The sequence below is a fragment of the Gekko japonicus genome, unplaced genomic scaffold (assembly GCF_001447785.1).
Source record: "Gekko japonicus isolate JY-2015 unplaced genomic scaffold, Gekko_japonicus_V1.1 scaffold1339, whole genome shotgun sequence".
Lineage (NCBI taxonomy): Eukaryota > Metazoa > Chordata > Lepidosauria > Squamata > Gekkonidae > Gekko > Gekko japonicus.
Genome location: NW_015161992.1, coordinates 307,583 through 325,348, shown reverse-complemented (window position 1 = coordinate 325,348; position 17,766 = coordinate 307,583). Strand labels below are relative to the sequence as shown.

Genomic DNA, 17,766 nt, shown 5'->3' with positions numbered 1-17,766 from the left:
CATCCTATTAGTATTTAGGATTCCTTTTTTACACTGCTAGTCCATAGAGCTCACAGCAACTGCCCATTTCGTCCCCCATAACAACCCTGGTGGGCAAGTTCAGCAGAAAGACAGCTACTGCCCCAAAGTTACCCTCTGAGTTTCATCCATAAATGGGGGTTTGAATTCAGGTCTCTACAGTCTACACCCTGAACATACTGCCCCCCACTGAGCTTACTGGAGTTTACTCTCTAGTAGGTGGGCAAAGGACAGCATCCTTAGAAGACGCATCTCTGAGCCAGGTGCCACCCATTTAGAAGCAGTCTTAAAGCCTCACATTTCTAAAGAGTGTTGGGGGTGGGGGGAGATGGAGAAAGTACAGCCAACAAACCCAAGGAAGGAAACATGTGTTTTAAAAAAAACATAACACCCACACAGTCTGTGCAATGCTCATCCCTAACGAACTGCATTTATACCACCTATTCCGGGGGGGGGGGGATTCTTCAACAAGCTAGGCTACTGTTTAAGCATTAAGAGATTCACAGAAAGTCATCTGAGAAACATAACATTTTAATAGATGAAATAAATACTCCAGTACATGCAAGGTTGTTTAAAAAAAACCCTGATGCTGAAAAAACCCTCCTCAAATTGTTTTCATGTTATAGTGTAATCCCCCCCCTTTAAAAACACTCACAGTAGCTTTCCCGCCCCCCAATTTGGAGATTACAACCATCCTCCACACAACACAGCAAATGCACTTCTAACCTAACATTTGATTCAAAAGGGATCATACAAAAAACAACTGAACAACAAAAAGTAGCTACATCCATCCTTGAAAGTTTTGCATCTTTCAGACTGTATGAAAACTGAGGTAACTTTTTTTTCTTCCTGCACAACTGAACAGTAAAATTTAGAAGAGAAACTCTGGAAGACACACACAAAAAAAGGAAAATGAGACCCTCCCCAAACTTTTTAAACCGCACCCAGCGCGATTAATGCTTCTCTTTTTTAAAAAGACTCTCCCACCTCATAAAACTTTTAACTTGTTGTAGGTGTTTAAGTAAATAATAAGAAAAGTTTACTTTTAAAAAAAGACCTCCCACCCCAAAATATCAGCCAAAGTTGATTATTTCCACACAGATTAAATGGCGTAGCTTTGTTGCCCCACCATGTCAAAGGAATTAAAATTTTGAGAAATCAAAGGTTTGGGCTCACACAAATTCTTTGGTATCTACAAAACCATTGCTGGGAGAGGAGACCTGGGTATATTTTCATTAGTAGTGACCGTTGTATGCAAATTGAAAAATATTAATTCACAGAATTGCTGTTCACTGGCGGCAAAGTCCTCGGGGAAGATCTTTCTCTTAGTGCCTGAGACAACAGGTTGCAACCATCAGAGACTGCGCAGGCAGAGTTCTTCAACCTTTCCCTGTATTCAGTCATTTTGGAGCTACTGTCGGGGTGTTGGGCTATATCCCTGAGGCATTGGGTGAGAAGGACGCAAGCCGAAACAACACTCATAGCACCCCCCAAAATGGCAGTCTGCACGACTTTGCCTTCTGGATTGATGGTGGCCGCTTTGCCCAAAAACTGGGGCTCAGTGGCAAAGCCCACCAGAGCATAGACAGACTGCACCAAGGGCCCACTGAACAAGATGCACCGATTCCGCGTCAGCTCGCTGGGTGAAGTCTTCACCTCCCGGACGCAAGCCAAGAGGGCTGAGGCACTGGTGCTCATGCACTTGACACTCAGCTTGAACTGCTCCTTGGCAAACTTGTCCTTGGATCTCTCACTGGCCAGCACGCAGGCATCTGTCAGGAATTTCAAGTTCTTGGACATGTTCTGGGACACCTCCAGCAGCAGCTGAGGGCTCATGTCAGCCAGCGGGGTGCTTTTCAAGACCCCACAGCCGTGTTCCACCTCATGCTTACACTTGGTGACCTTGTAGCGATCCACCAAGCCAGGCAAGGCGGGCTGTGCCCCCGGGGTCTCCACTGCTGCCAAGTAAGCAGCATGGGCAGAGCATTCGGTCAAGGAGACCACCAAATCCCCCATCTCTGCCAGAATGTCCCCCACCTCGGTGAACCGCCCCATATTCAGCTGGCTCTGGATATCATGAGTCAAGATGGACAGGCCCTTTGTCCGAGCGATGATAGTGTCCCGGCACTTCTCAAAGGACTCCCCAGAGGCTGACAGGCTCTCAGTGTTGACAGGCCGGCTCTCACTGGACAGCAGGAGCAAATCCGCCACCAGTTGCATTTTGATCTTGCAATGATCGCAGATGGAGACGAGCTTCTTCCTCTGCAACGCACCGCTGCTCAGGGTGGATGCCTCGCTGATGGCCTTGCCAGAGCCGCCACTAGCCATAGCGCCTGGGGGGCACTCGCATGCCTCTTGGGACCCCGCTGCTGCTGCTGCTGTTGCCACCCAAGGAGTCCCTGCGGAGCCAGGCAGGATCTCTCTGCCTTTTCCGCACCATCATTCCATTAATCTCCACTGGTAAAAATGAAGTCTTTAGGTGTCGGAGGGAAGAGAAGGGAGGCAGAAGAAAGGCAGCCAAAATCCAGACAGAGCTCAGTTTGCACCTGATGCTACTCCACTTTCACAGTGAAAACAATGCTAGCTACACTTCAGTATAATCCAGGCAGAGTTGCTTGCTGACGGGAGCAAAGACTTTCTGATTCTTCAACAGCTCGATTTACCTTGCTGGATTCTTTTTTAAAACCTGTTTTGCGGAGAGTTGAATGATCCAACCGGCTGTCACTTTCTGCTGTTGCAAAATTTAACAAGGGGGAAAAAAAGAAGAATGTTCCTGTTGGAAAGGGCTACATCCCAGTTTTTCAATGCATGAGAAAGAAAGGGCCAGGGCGGGGCGAAGGGGGACGATCCTGTGACCGTTTTCGTCCTTTCCAATCCAATCTGTCCCCGCGGCCCGGAAAGAGGTGAGCCCGCGCCATAGGCTCCTTTAAAAGCGTCGGAGGAGGCAGGCACGCATCACTCCCCCTCTTCCCTGCTGTTGGGAAGGCCGGCGGAGGGTGTGGCCCGGCTCCGCTTCGACTGGGGAAAGACCGAGGAAAGGGGAGGGCTGCGCTTGGCTTCGGAATGGCCTGAGTGTTTGCACCCAGCTCACCTCGGGAGCAAGAGAGGACACGGCGGTGGGGGGAGGCTATGCATGGGACGAGCGGGAAGCAACGGTTCTCCCCACTCACAATGGAGAAGGGTCCCCCCTCTCTCTCGGCCGCGGCTCGCCTCTTTCCTTTGCCGCCCCCCCTCCCCCGATTACGCAGCCCAAGTGGCCCTGGCAGCTCCTCCGGGGCGCATCTCCCGCGGCTCCCTATCCGGGGCGTGGGCTCATCCGATCGGTGTGCGGGAAACGATGCGTTTCAGAGTCGCCTCGCGCGCAAAGGTGGCGGCTGCGCCCGGCGGCGGCTGCCATTGCGGCAGATGCTCCAAGCGACCGGCCGGCCTCTCTCTCTTCCTGCCATATTCCTCTCCCTCGCTCTCGTTTTTTCCCGGCTGACTCACCAACTTCAGGGGGGCGGAGGAAGGAAAGCAGAGCGCCTTTCTATGCGCTCCCGCCTGGCGTCCCCTTCCTCTCCAGGGATAGCTTTGCTTCCTTCCTTCCACTTTCTATCCAAGTTGCGATGCTTGTTTTAAAAATTTGCAGCATTAAGACTCTTGGGAAGCAGCTGGGGTGGCTCTTCCAGCTCCCTGGCCGGGTTGCTGCATGGCTGGGAAGGCGGGCGCGAAGCCTGCTTGCTGCCCTCCCACCCCGTTTGCTCCTTCCTTCCTTCCTTCCTCCCCCGTTGCCTTTACTGTAACCTCCCTTAAACCTATAGCAAGCTTTTGTGCGCGGCGTCGCCGCCCTTCGTTTTAAATCCGCCCCTCCCCACGCCCCGTGGCTGTCTGAAGGCTCCTCCCCAAACAGCAGGGAGGCAGCGGCTTCGTTGAGGCCACTGCCAGCCCTTGCAGGCCGGCTCTGGTCGCCGATTCTCTGGTGTGCAGCGTGGACAAATCCGCCCTTTGCGCGGTAGCGTCTGGGCCCTTAATCCTGAAGGAAGTCCTGTGGGGTTGAATGGCATTTACTTCCAACTAAGGGCACCTGCATTGGAATACCCTGCACACCTAATACAATTTTAAATATGCAGAAAGGGAGAATTAAACTACTATAAAATGGAATTTTAAATGTATACTTAAAATTAAGTTTGCAGCTTTGCTTTATACATAAATGCACTGGACAAAATTATACACTTAATGTAACATTAAACCACACACAGTTAAAATAATATTTTTGAATATATAAAATTATATGAAGCATACAGTTTGGTCTCATGCTGTTGCTACTCCACTTTCACAGTGAAAAAGATGCTAGCTACACTTCAGTATAATCCAAGCCAAATTGCTTGCTGACAGGAGCAAAGAAGCGTACAGCTCAGTCTATAGGCGTGATTTAGTCTTTCTTTCTTTGGATGCTAAAGAGAACCTTAAAAATACAAGACACTTCATTTTGCTTTTACTTGTTCATCCAGAGGTAAAACAAATGTAAAAGGTACCCCTGGGGCATTGCAACCTGATTCCTCTAGTTGGCCACTTAGGCAAGAACATATTTATTTATTTTTAAAAAATCATCCCCATCCCACCTTTGATTCATGGAAGCTGCCCTGATTTGAAAAACAAGCAGTACCTGTTTTTTAAAAACTACCAAAACAATCCAGAGTAAAAATAAATCAGATTAAGCTCTGTGAACAATCATAGGGAGAGGCTGTGGCTCAGTGGTAGAACATCTGTTTTGCACACAAAATCCCAGGTTCAATCCCCTGGCATCTTCAGCTATGGAGCCAGTAGAGGGTGATGCAAAAAGCCTCTGCCAGCCAAAAATAGATATCCGGTACCAAACGGTTTTGGCACTAGAATTTCATTGCTTATCTAGTTGCTAAACAATGACAAATGCACCCCTCCATTGTAATACAAAAAACAAGATATTTTGCCATCCCCAAATGTACCTAAAACCTGAGACAACTGCCCTACGGTAGGTCTGGCACTGTCCAATCCTCTTGTCAAAGCTTTCTTTCTGGGGCTTAATTTTGGGGATTTCACTTCTCCCCTTGCTTTGTGTGTTCACTGTGATTTAATCCATGTTAACATTGTTTCCTGAGATCCTCAGTTTGTGCCCTATTGATCTATTTTTAAAAAATAAAATAAAAGCCCACATTTCTCCTGGCCATATCAAGATTCACAGTGTGACCCATGAGATACTTGATCCTGTTCTTGGTGTCTTGCCCAGGGAGTGAAAGAGAAGGTATATGTGGCATATGTGGCTGGACTTTTGCATTTGACTCAGTGAAGTTAGATGGGACTGACTTGACTTTCAACCAAATTGTTCTATTGACATGCCGGTAGTGGTTGGCCACCTGTCAATGAATGGCATGGGACAAATGCAATGATTCTGTTCAGACTGCTGTAGTGACCAATGTTCCCTCTAAGCTGTGGAGCCTTGTGAGCAAAAATTCTTCCTTGTGAGCGACCAGCATGAAAGTTGTGAGCGAGCGGTTTGGCTGCTGCATCAATTAGTTTACTCTGGAGCCATCCTTCCTGAGCTGAGACAAAAATGTGTGAGCCAGAGGCTAAAAAACTGTGAGCTAGCTAACACTAACTCAGCTTAGAGGGAACACTGGTAGTGACCCATGAGATACTTGATCCTGTTCTTGGTGTCTTGCCCAGGGAGTGAAAGAGAAGGTATATGTGGCATATGTGGCTGGACTTTTGCATTTGACTCAGTGAAGTTAGATGGGACTGACTTGACTTTCAACCAAATTGTTCTATTCAGGGCTTGACCATGCCAGTCCTGGAGCCTATGTTTTTAGACCAAGCAGAGACTGGTCATTTGGAAACTCAGCAGAAAAGGAGGAAGGCGGCTGGCTTACCTTGGGCACCCCATGTTTGAGGGTGCTAAAAGGACAGGGGACTTTCTCAGTGAGGGCCTTACGGTTATCAGTCTGAGCCCTCAGAGTCTTGGTCTCTTCACAACTGTATATGAAACTACTCTCTTGGAAAGCTAAAATGGAGACCATTTGACTCAGCCTGAAAAGTTGCACTTTCGTTTTCCTCCACTGATTGGTACAAGATGGCTGATCAAGCTAGAAGGCAGGCTTCCCCAGACAGAGCTAGTCCTCTGAGTGAACTCAGTTTCCCCAGGTTGTCTGTCTCACTGGCCAGTCAAGATGCAGTTCAGACAGATTTGGATCCTAGGGAACAAGAAAAGACTGAACTGATGGACTGGTTTAGGTTTGAAATGAGGAAGGGTTTTAAGGATATGGTAGACACCCTTCAGGGAGCAGGTTCCTCTAAAACTTGGCCAGGTAAAACCAGATCCCTTAAGAGGTAAAAAAATCCTTTACTACCTAAGGTTTTGCGAACCCTGGATCTTTCATCCAAACCTAAAGTGGTAGAGGAACCGGAATCTGAGTTTCAATCAGGTGCAGGTAATTTAATACCTAAAGTCTCCAAGGTACAGTCAGGGCTCCCTCTTCCAGCTTCCTTTTTTAATATTATAAAGGCTGAATGGGAGCAGCTGGCAAAACCTAAAGCCAGTCACCAGTTGGTCTCAAAATTTTATACATTAATGCCTGAAGCAACTAAGAGACTGAGGCTGCTGCCACACGGCAGGAAAAGTGACGGGGGAAGTGCGGCTAATTCTGAGCCATGAGTGAAGTTAGATGGGACTGACTTGACTTTCAACCAAATTGTTCTATTGACATGCCTGTAGTGGTTGGCCACCTGTGAATGAATGGCATGGGACAAATGCAATGATTCTGTTCAGACTGCTGTAGTGACCAATGTTCCCTCTAAGCTGTGGAGCCTTGTGAGCAAAAATTCTTCCTTGTGAGCGACCAGCATGAAAGTTGTGAGCGAGCGGTTTGGCTGCTGCATCAATTAGTTTACTCTGGAGCCATCCTTCCTGAGCTGAGACAAAAATGTGTGAGCCAGAGGCTAAAAAACTGTGAGCTAGCTAACACTAACTCAGCTTAGAGGGAACACTGGTAGTGACCCATGAGATACTTGATCCTGTTCTTGGTGTCTTGCCCAGGGAGTGAAAGAGAAGGTATATGTGGCATATGTGGCTGGACTTTTGCATTTGACTCAGTGAAGTTAGATGGGACTGACTTGACACCACCCAGGTAGGTGGTTCTTTTTTGGTGCAGGTTTTGGCCGGGAGGGGCGGATTGGGAACAGGCACAGCACAATTCCCAGATGTTGCTGTGGGATCGTGCCCGTTTGCTGCAGGGAGTATACTCGATATTCTTTTTGGTACCAAAGAGAAATGGGGACACCAGGGCAATTCTGGACCTCAAGAGACTGAACAAACATGTTCGGGACAGGAAATTCTGGATGGAAACCTTGCGTTCCATTTTACCAACCATTCAGAAAGGGGATTTCTAGCTTTTATAGACCTATCCGAGGCTTATCTGCATGTTCCAATTCACTTGGAACATTGGAAGTTTGGACAAATGCAATGATTCTGTTCAGACTGCAGTTTTAAGTAAAACATGATCGCTTCCATGTGAAGGAAAATGTCAGAAACTGGACTATCAAGGTTAGCAGAACTATTAAAAGTTATATCCAATAGATGAGCCTGCAGATTTTGACCAATGTACCCATCAAAAGTCTATTAAAGCAGTTTAATGCACATGCTACCATGATTTGTACCTGAGTACTCCTGTGATGTTTACAAAAACTGGAAGGGGTGGGAAAGGCTGAAGGGAAGGACTCCAGTTCCTCTAGATGGTGATTTTATCACTTTGTTTTTCATGCATAAAATGCATGTTTTTAGACTTCCGTGACAATACAGAAATGGACCACTGGTGCTATGTGTTAGAGTGTAAAACTAGAAAGTTGGTCTTCATCCCTGTGATAATATTCTTTGGAAAAAATATCTTTAGAAAATATCTACTCTGTTTGGAAAAGTACCTAAAATCACGCTGTGCAATACTGGCTTGTGAAATACCACCCCGATTCAGCATGCCAGCTTGGCCAGATTCTTGCTTGTCCATTGGGCACATGTAAAAAAAGCAAACCATGGCTGCGATCACACACACTTAATATTCCACTTTCAATGCACTTTCCAACTGGATTTTTACTGTGTGAACTGACAAAATCCAGTTTGAAAGTGCATTGAAAGTGGATTGTTTACAGTGTGTGATCGCAGCAGAGTGAAAAGGATAGACTCTGCTTTTCAGACATGGGTGGACAATTGAGCAGAGCTTGTTTGTCTGGGCTTCAGCACAATGGCTCCAGCAGATAGTCTCCTCTCAGCAAGACCAGGCATTGTGAGCTCAAAGTGCTGCCATGAGCATTAGTGGGGGCCTTTGTGGGCTGGTGTCAGCTATGCTACCATGGGGGTTGGGGAGTTCATTCTGTGTCTTGTTAATTGTTATTGCATTCCTATCCCTACTGCTATGCCTTTGTTGTAACGCTTATCTCTACAGATGTGCAGGGGGTCATAAAATGTTCGTTCCCCTCTCCCTCAGGGGGGAGGTGTTACAGGCAGTGCATGGCTCCAAACTATCCGAACATTTGGGCTTTGTTAAATCACTGAAGCTGCTCCAACGGCAGTTTTGGTGGCCCCATATGCGCAAGGACTTATCCACGTTTGTTCAGTCGTGCCAAACCTGTGCCATGAGTAAACCCCAGCCGGGAAAACCCCCGGGACTATTGCACCCACTTCTGAACCCGTCAACCCTGGGAAGTCATTTTGATGGATTTTATAACTGACTTACCACCAAGCAAATCTATGACTGTAATTTGGGTGGTTGTGGATCTCTTTTCTAAAGAAGCACACTTCGTCCCGTTCACTTCATTACCTATGGCCAAAGCACTGGCAAAAGCATTTCTCATGCATGTGGTGAGACTATATATGCTTCCCACTAAAGTGATATCCGACAGGGGAACCCAATTCATCTCCCGGTGTTGGGGGAGCTGATGAAACTGATGGGAGTTGAACGTGGCCTCAGTAGCACTTACCATCCAGAGACTGACGGTCAAACGGAAAGAGTTAACCAGACCTTGGAACAATATTTATGTTGTTTTGCCAATTACCAACAAGACAATTGGCATGACTTGTTACCCCTAGCCGAATTCTGTTATAATAATACTTGTCACTCCTCGACAGGAATGTCCCCGTTCAAAGTGTTGTATGGTTATGAAAGTCCACCTGTCCCATTTCTGGAAGAGGATCAGGACATGGGAGCGGGGGATGCGGCTCAATGGTGTAAACATTTGCGGGACTCTTGGCCTCTTTTATGTAAGACGTTGACTGCTGCGAAAGAGGCCTACAAAATGCAGGCTGATAAAAGAAGGGTGGAGGGTTGGGCTCTACAGCCTGGTGACTCTGTGTATGTTTCTACAAAAAATATCAACATGTTGAGGCCTAGTCGGAAGTTGGGATGGAAATACATTGGCCCGTTTAAAGTTAAAAGAATAATCAACGATGTTGCAGTTGACGTGGACTTGCCAAAAAATTTGAGAAAATTGCATTCTGTATTTCAATTCAGCCTCCTGAAGAGAGATATGGGTTCCTGTCCCTGGCGTCCAGTGAAACCGGTGCCTCCTCCTATCATGATTGAGGGCAAGGAGCATTACGAAATATCACGGAGAAACCGGTGCCCCCTCCTATCATGATTGAGGGCGAGGAGCATTACGAAATATCACGGATTCTGGACTCTAAAATGAAGCGGGGGAAATTGCTGTATTTGGTGGAATGGGTGGATTTCGGACCCCAGCACCTCGAACGGGTGGAAGTAGGGGATATTCAAGCCCCTGAACTGTTTCGGCAGTTCCATTTGGAGTTCCCGGACAAACCTGGAGGCCTCCTGGAATGACCGGGAGACCTCCTGGTATGGTCGGGAGAAGCTGATTTTCGAGGGGGCAGTATGTCAGCTATGCTGCCATGGGGGTTGGGGAGTTCATTCTGTGTCTTGTTAATTGTTATTGCATTCCTATCCCTACTGCTATGCCTTTGCTGTAACACTTTTCTCCAGTGGTTCGGATAGTGGGACAGTCCGTACTATTGGGATAAGCTCCGCCCGCCCCTTCCTGCAGGGTCGGCTCCGATCTTTGATCCCTGTGAGGCGGGGCTTATCTTCTGCAGCTTCCCCAGTTCTTGCCGGCCCTGCTTACCAGCAGGACGTGCTCCAGCAGTGCTCGTTTCGAGCGCCTAGGATTTCAGGAAGAAAAAGAAAAAGAGAAGAGAGAAGAGCCGCAGCAGCGGCAAGGAGTTGGGGTGAGCGATCCTGCACCGGGTTGCCCCCGGTTGTTCGGCAGAGCTCTGTTTAAGCCCTTGGCATCCGTCCGCTGGTCTTACCTGACCTACGGGTGGAGGGCCTCCCCCTGCGCTATTCCGGGGGTGCGGAGGAGTCCCGAACCACCGAGAAAGGAAGCTTCACGGTAAGTGAAACAAATCTTCCAATCTCTACAGATGTGCAGAAGGATGTTGTGTTGTTTGGAGGGCTCCTATGTACCGTGAGAGACTCCTGGTTCTCAGCTTTAGCCACCTAACGGTTGCCTGACTTATCCCGCGCACGGGAGGGCCCCTAATTGGCCAATGCCCTGGTGGGGGGGGGTTGCATACGAATACCCTATATCCTATTATGCTCTAGTGGCTGCGGCCATTCCTAACAGTGCCTGTGTTACTGCATCTATAAGGGTAAAGGTTCCCTTGCTTGAAAGCCAGTCGAATCCGACTCTAGGGTTGTGGTGCTCATCTCCGTTTCAAAGCCGAAGAGCCAGTGCTGTCCAAAGATGTTTCCGTGGTCATGTGGCCGGCATGACTAAACACCAAGGCGCATGGAACGCTGTTACCTTCCCACCAAAGTGGTCCCTATTTATCTACTTGCAATTTCTTGCTTTCGAACTGCTAGGTTGGCAAGAGCTGGAACTAGAGACGGGAGCTCACTCCATCATGCGGCACCCAGGTCTCGAACTGCTGAACTACTGACCTCCCACAGCCTGCAGTTCAGCGTCTTAACCACTTGAGCCACCACAGCTCCTACTGCATCTATAGCTTTGCAATAAAAGTATAACCATTCCTGAATGCATGTACTTCGTTGTTAGCTGTGGGTTCTGACAGCTGACCCAATGTGTGGGGTGACAACAGTTTTTTTGGTGGATGTGATTTTTCTTCTTCAGTTTTCCGATGATTAAAATAAGATTATAAAAGCAATTCTAATAATAAAAATTGAAATAAATATAATATTTCTATGTGTAGCCTCATGTGGCGAGATTGTAAATTATCCTATTTAGAAACCTGTTAACAAATTGTGAGGACATTCTGAAGTGTGGCATAGTGGTTTGTATTACTTGGGAGAGATGGGTCCTTTGTGCCCCATTTTTCTCCCCCATGGGACATTACTCTCCTGTCCTACAATTTATCCTCACAACAACCCTGTGGTGTAGGTTAGCCTGAGACAGAGTGACTGGCCCAAGGTCAGTGAGCTTCCACACAAAGCTGGGACTAGTCCAGATCCTAGACCAGCATTCTAACCACTAACTACACCATTCTGGCCACCAAGTTTTTGGCTTTCCCAGCCATACTCCTCCACACACACGAACACCTTGCAGCATGGGTGTTACCAGACTGGATGGAGGAAGGGTACAATGATCAATATACACTAAGAACAGAAGAAGCAGCAGTTTTTACCAGTTCTGTCATGTTTTGTCCCCTAGGTCTTCTGGGTTTGTGGATCCAAGTGGGTCTCGAGGCTGTATTTGGACACAGAAGAGCAAAGGGGGGCGGGGGGAGGCTCTCCAGGCCTCTCTCTGTCAGCCTCCTGCGCAGAATGCGTTGATGAAGAGTTCTGCAAGCCTGACGAAGAGTTCTGCAAGCCTAATTAAGTGGATGGCGGCAGGGCTTTTGTTGTTGGGTTTGCCATGGGACACCTTTCCCCCCTCGGTATTAGTCATATAGTGTAAAGGGCGGGGGGGAGACAGAAAGAGAAATCAAGAGATAACGGACGTGACCGTGTGAACCAGAACCCCCTCCCCCTCCGCCGCGGCGCTTTCCTTCCTCTCAGCCAGGCTGTGTCACGCCCTTTACATCCCTCTCATGAACCCCCATCGCACGCATGCGCAGAGCCTCGCCGACTGTCCTGCTGCTGCTCCTCCTCCTCGCGCCGTGACAAGATGGCGGCGGTCGCCCAACGGTGGTTCCTCTGGCTGGCGCTGCTGTGCGGCCTGGCGGTCGCCCTAGGGGCCGAGGAGCAGAAGGGCATCGCCGCCCCCGCCCCCCAGGCTCGGAAGAAAAAAGACATTCGGGATTACAACGACGCCGACATGGCGCGCCTACTGGAGCAGTGGGAGGTAGTACGGGGGGCGGTGCCAATGAGGGGAGGGGGGAGAGGCGCCGGGGCTCAGGCGGCCGGGGCGGGGGAGGGCTGGAATCGAACCCCCGCCCCCGGAGTCCTCCTCCTCCTCCTCCTCGTCGTCCACAGGTATGGACAGTAAGAAAGAGCAGTAATGTGTCGGAATACACCCCTGAATTAATAAGCACAACTAATGGTCAATAATGATTATGGTCTTCATTACTAATTAATAAAGGTAAAGGTAAAGGTTCCCTTGCTCGAAAGCCAGTCGAATCCGACTCTAGGGTTGCGGTGCTCATCTCCGTTTCAAAGCCGAAGAGCCAGCGCTGTCCGAAGACGTTTCCGTGGTCATGTCTTCAGTTTCATTATCTGGCCTTCCAGGGAACAGTCAGGGTTGATTTCTTTGAGGACTGACTGATTTGTTCTTCTTGCAGTCCAAGGGACTCTCAAGAGTCTTCTCCATCTACTTGCAATTTCTTGCTTCCGAACTGCTAGGCTGGAAGGAGCTGGAACTAGAGACGGGGAGCTCACTCCGTCATGCGGCACAGTCGGGTCTCAAACTGCTGAACTACCGACCTTCCACAGCCTGCAGTGCAGGGTCTTAACTACTTGAGCCACCCCAGCTCAACTAATTAATAGTGAGTGCTTAAAAAACCCAAGACTTTGTAGTTTCATTTTCCTAAACGAGAGGTGGGGTCTTGGTTTCAGCCTCTGTCCCCGGCCTCATTATTCATAGTTAAAAACAATAAATAGTAATGAGCAACAGTAAAGCAGTAAAACACTTCTGGACCCATCATTAATAATAATAGTACTCTTGAGCCATACCTTGAGTCTCAGCAGAAAAGGCAAGCTATAATGTAATCAATAAATAAAAATCAGTAATAGTTACTGGGCAAATTGTTAGGGACTGCAGTCTGTATTGCTGTGTATAGTTTGCTGTAAATTGGATCTTGCTATGTAATCTTGTATCATTTTTGTGCCATATGACAATGGATCCTGTTCCTGTGCCAAATCAGAATACCTGCGTGCCCCAAGGCACCTTGGTGAAACAAACAGAATCTGTAGTCCTGTTAGTACTTAAGCCCAGAGTTATTATTTTTAACGTCTGCCTGCCTAATTCTACGAACATGAAATATGAACTTTGCTGTAGCCAAAGTTACACTCCTGTCATTGCCAGCCAAAATATATGGCAAATGGAAATCATGCCAGCAGCAGGGAAACCTGCTCAATAAAGGCAGTTTAAAATTGGGTCTTATATAAGAGTGCAGATGACAACTAAATAGGAAATGGGATAAAGTTTCAGTTATAGCTCTGCCACAAGGCAAGTCTCTGGGGGCAGCTAATACCCTCACAGTGACCTAACAGTTCTGTGAATGGTAAAGCATTTGTTCTAGCCAGGAAGAATAGTTGTCAAAAAAGTAACACTTTTAAAAAGGTAAAATAATGTGGCCAAAAAAAATGGTTGTATGTATTTTTTATCTTTACTGTAGCTAGGCACCCTTGCAGGAAGTCTCCAGAATTTGTTTCCAGTTGGTGACTGTCTTTAGAATTTCTGTGTTTGTTTTTAAACCAGGAAGATGATGATATCGAAGAAGGTGACCTTCCTGAGCACAAGCGTCCCTCTGCACCAATAGACTTCTCGAAGATTGATCCCAGCAAGCCTGAGAGTGTCTTGAAGATGACCAAGAAAGGAAAGACTCTGATGATGTTTGTCACTGTGTCAGGAGATCCCAGTGAGAAAGAAACGGAGCAGATCACTAATTTATGGCAGGGCAGCCTTTTCAATGCCAACTATGATGTACAAAGGTAAGTGATTTTGTCTGCAGTTGCAGATTGAAATTTTCATTCAATAAAAAATTAGCATTAAAAATTACTGCCTTTGATTGGATGAGTGCCAGATTAGCTATGACAATTTCTGCACTTATTTTCTGCCCCAGGTTCAGTGCTGTTGGGAACTGGGGTTTTCCCCCTGCTTTCCCACAGTGTTGTGGTGCCCTCCAGGGGTTTCCCCAACTTTTCTCAAATTACTCTTCAACCTGTTTTGCTCTAAAGCTTTAAGATCACATTGAAGCCTGGACAGCTGGTGTACGGGTGGGAAGATTAAGATTTTCCTGCCAATGTGGCAGCCATTTTCCCTTCACCCAAGACAGCCGTTTTCTTCCTCATGCTGCAGGGAGGAGCTAATTGGTGCACCCTTGAAATTCTGACCCAGGGCAGTGGGCACAGCCACAAAATGGCTGCTGCAGGAGGCAAAACCAGCCACAAAATGACTGCTGTAGTTTACTTTCAGTCGCATAATGGTGATAGTTGTACAATGATGACAACTGCAGCCAAAACGACGTTTTTAAAAAGCAGCACAGTCAATCAAATCCTCAGTGGGCACCAGGGACCCCTGCATTATACTGTTGTAGCAGTACGTGTAACATGTTTGTGAATTTTCAGATTTCATTTTTTAAAGTAAGTTTCTAGCCTCTTCCCTTGCAGAGATTGAAAGGGGAAAGTATATCATTACAAAGCAAGGGGTTAGAGACTTTTTAAATGAAAAGTGAGAATTAATGGAAACTGTTAGAATGGTATAGCAATATATAATTGTACAGCAATATAATTATATTTTAGTGCCAATTTTTAATAACAATTGCAAAAAAGAGGAGAGAGCTGGGGCAGGGAAACCTGGCATGGGGAAGTTCCATTGCTGCCACACTTTATCTACAGTTGCACTGCACAACCTTCCCCATATGGAACCACCTGTGTCTCATGGGAACTACAGAATGAGTAAAACATAAGCAACCTCACAATATATGTCTGCCAGACCCCCAGCAGCCACTTTTCCACCCGATTACAACCTGGTGCCTCCACCCATCTCCATCACATCTCTGTTCCTGCTCTCAGGACTGAGCTCTTGTCCAAGATTCCTTTCTTGCCTCCTCTAGCTCCTGCACCCTTACAGCAGGATTTTCTGAAGTTGGTAGGCCCCAATGAAGTAATGTGCTGCTCTTCTAGTCAGGAATGCTCCCTTCTGACTTCCCAGGTCTTGCTGCTCTGGCCTTTTATTCCCCTGCCTCCTGACTTGCCCACTCCTTGGCTCTCTTGGCCTGCACTTGAGTATGCCTTTATCCCTGAGGAGGCTAATACTGGCAGTCTTTGGCCCTTTCTGCCCTTTAGGGGCCCTGTACTGCCTTTCCCTCTCTAAAATGACTCTCTTTGGACCATTCCTGGGTGTGTGTCCCCCTTACACCCGGGTTGCTCTGGGTTATGACCAGTGTTCCCTCTAAGCTGAGTTTGTGTGTGCTAGCTCACAGTTTTTTAGCCTCTGGCTCATACATTTTTGTCTTAGCTCAGGAAAGATGGCTCCAGAGCAAACTGATTTATGCAGTAGCCAAGTCGCTCGCTCACAACTTTAATGCCAGTAGCTCACAAAGTAGAATTTTTGCTCACAGGACTCCACAGCTTAGAGGGAGCATTGGTTATGACAGAGTCCTAATACAATTCTGCTTCAGTCAAAGGTGGGTTGCTAAGGCACAAGGTTTTATTGCCATTGCAATCCAGGGGAGGGGCAATTTCTGTGTCTTCTGATTTTTCTGTTCTTAAGAATAGACTGTAATATTCTCCAGAGCAGGTAATAAAGCCCGTAGTGCAGAAATTGTACTTCATGCAGCACTGAGTTCTGAGACAGACATCAATTGCCTTTTAAAATGCAGGTACAGCACTTAATACTTTGGGCTATTGATCCTGTTTTTGGCTCTGTACTGCATTTCATGTCTTAGTACTTTAAAAGCCTGGCACTAATTGAAAGACTTTTAAAACCTAGGTTTATTGTCGGTTCAAACCGTGCCATCTTTATGCTGCGTGATGGAGGTTATGCATGGGATATCAAAGACTTCCTGATCAATCAAGAGAGGTGTGCAGATGTAACTCTGGAGGGTCAGGTATATCCTGGCAAAGGAGCCCCGGAAAATGAAAAACAGAAAAATAAGACCAAACCAGAAAGATCCAAAAAGAAAAAAGATACAGAGAAGAAATTTGGATCCCTGAAAGACAACAACCGTGCAAGCAAACCAAAAGAAGATCTATGATAATAAGTTAATTGGACTGAGCACCATATGGGGGGTGGGGGCAGAGGAAAGAAGAAAGAAACGAGGCTGTAGAGTGGCCTGTTGGATTTCAAGTGGTCAGTTTACTTATTCATGAGGGTTAATACAGATTGCTGGTGTTAATTTCTGACTGGCTCTGATGCCTAAAAGAGGCACTTGAGCATTCAATTTACTATTATGAACGAGGATGTGGGGGAAGCAAAGAAGTTTTGCTACCAGCTGTTTTGGATGAGCCAGCAATTTGAATGGTTTAAAGTGAATGAATAAGCAGAGGATGACCAAGATTTTTTTCTAAACTTCTGTACTTCCAGGATTTTTATTTAATTAAAATAAATTTGCTTTGAAACTCCTGCTGATATGTGGCTGGACTGGGTTGTCAGAAGTTTGGGAGACAAAAAAAGGGAAGATTTATATAGTCTGATTTGTCTCTTTAAAATGTTAGTGGTTCAATACTGCCCAACTAATGTGGAGATCCCCCTTCCAGCTGGAGTTATGGTTTCACTTCTGTAATGGAGCAGTTCAGGTCCTCTGGCATAATCAATTTGATTGAAATAGCCTGAAATAGGAAAAACTGTGGATGGCCACTAGCCCCCAAATCAAATGCCAGCAAGCTTAGAGGTATTTCAGAATCACTGTAAGCATGAAGGAGGTTGTGAGCATGAAGGAGATTATTTGTATGAGGGCATGTTTTGCTTTTCTCCTGAATGTTAACTGAGAAAGTCACAGCCCTGGGTTAAAAGTTGATGGTCACAGTATTGCTGTTCTTGGGTGCCAAAATCTGCCATAGATAGTTGCAGTGCCTTCGTTTGAGGCATCATTCTTTTATGTGTGTGTTTTATGTGCAGACATTTGACTTTCACTTTGAATGCTTGTTCCAGAATGTCAATAAATTTGTACACTTTTTTTCAGAACAAAGAGGTTGGTTTTTGATCTATGAAGTCCATCCCCTTCTCTGTCTTGTTATAGTTTCTGTTTTCAGCTCATATCGACCACTAGGTGGCAACCTTTATATATCAAACACATCAATGGCCTTTCCCTTTATTTTCTGATCAACACAGAGTGAGTCTGTCCTTTTTAGAGGAAGTGTGGCTTACTTTTAATTATGATGTGTCTTAAAAAATTGTTGTTTTACAAGTGGAGACCCACAAGAAACTTGTGGCATCATCCATCCCATTTCTCTACCTTTGCTTAGTCCCCTCTCTCACTGCCCGTCTCTCTTTCTCCCTCTCCTTCTCTTGCATTATGTCTCGTTCTTATTTATGTCTTTCTCTCACTTTCTCTTCTCTATCGTTCCTACTGTTAGTCTTCTCTTTTTCTCTCCATCACCCCTGTAACTATCT

General features: G+C 46.7%; 2 protein-coding genes across 2 annotated transcripts; one reads left to right on the top strand and one right to left on the bottom strand.

The window, feature by feature from the left end:
- Positions 1-656: 656 nt before the first annotated feature.
- MESDC1 (mesoderm development candidate 1) lies at positions 657-3,769 on the bottom strand. Its single transcript, XM_015405395.1, has 2 exons — positions 3,505-3,769; positions 657-2,746 (listed from the first exon to the last, which is right to left on the bottom strand). The coding sequence occupies exon 2, from the start codon at positions 2,344-2,346 to the stop codon at positions 1,288-1,290; it is 1,059 nt and encodes a 352-aa protein (XP_015260881.1). The 5' UTR covers positions 2,347-2,746; positions 3,505-3,769; the 3' UTR covers positions 657-1,287.
- Positions 3,770-12,129: 8,360 nt separating this feature from the next.
- MESDC2 (mesoderm development candidate 2) lies at positions 12,130-17,304 on the top strand. Its single transcript, XM_015405398.1, has 3 exons — positions 12,130-12,333; positions 13,909-14,141; positions 16,144-17,304. The coding sequence occupies exons 1-3, from the start codon at positions 12,157-12,159 to the stop codon at positions 16,406-16,408; spliced, it is 675 nt and encodes a 224-aa protein (XP_015260884.1). The 5' UTR covers positions 12,130-12,156; the 3' UTR covers positions 16,409-17,304.
- Positions 17,305-17,766: the final 462 nt, after the last annotated feature.

Bases quoted from the DNA above. Each gene is read 5' to 3' on its own strand.
- MESDC2 (XM_015405398.1), top strand. From the start codon at position 12,157: ATGGCGGCGGTCGCCCAACGGTGGTTCCTCTGGCTGGCGCTGCTGTGC. The intron at 12,334-13,908 runs GTAGTACGGGGG...TTTTTAAACCAG, and splicing joins GCCTACTGGAGCAGTGGGAG to GAAGATGATGATATCGAAGA. The intron at 14,142-16,143 runs GTAAGTGATTTT...TTTAAAACCTAG, and splicing joins GCCAACTATGATGTACAAAG to GTTTATTGTCGGTTCAAACC.
- MESDC1 (XM_015405395.1), bottom strand. From the start codon at position 2,346: ATGGCTAGTGGCGGCTCTGGCAAGGCCATCAGCGAGGCATCCACCCTG.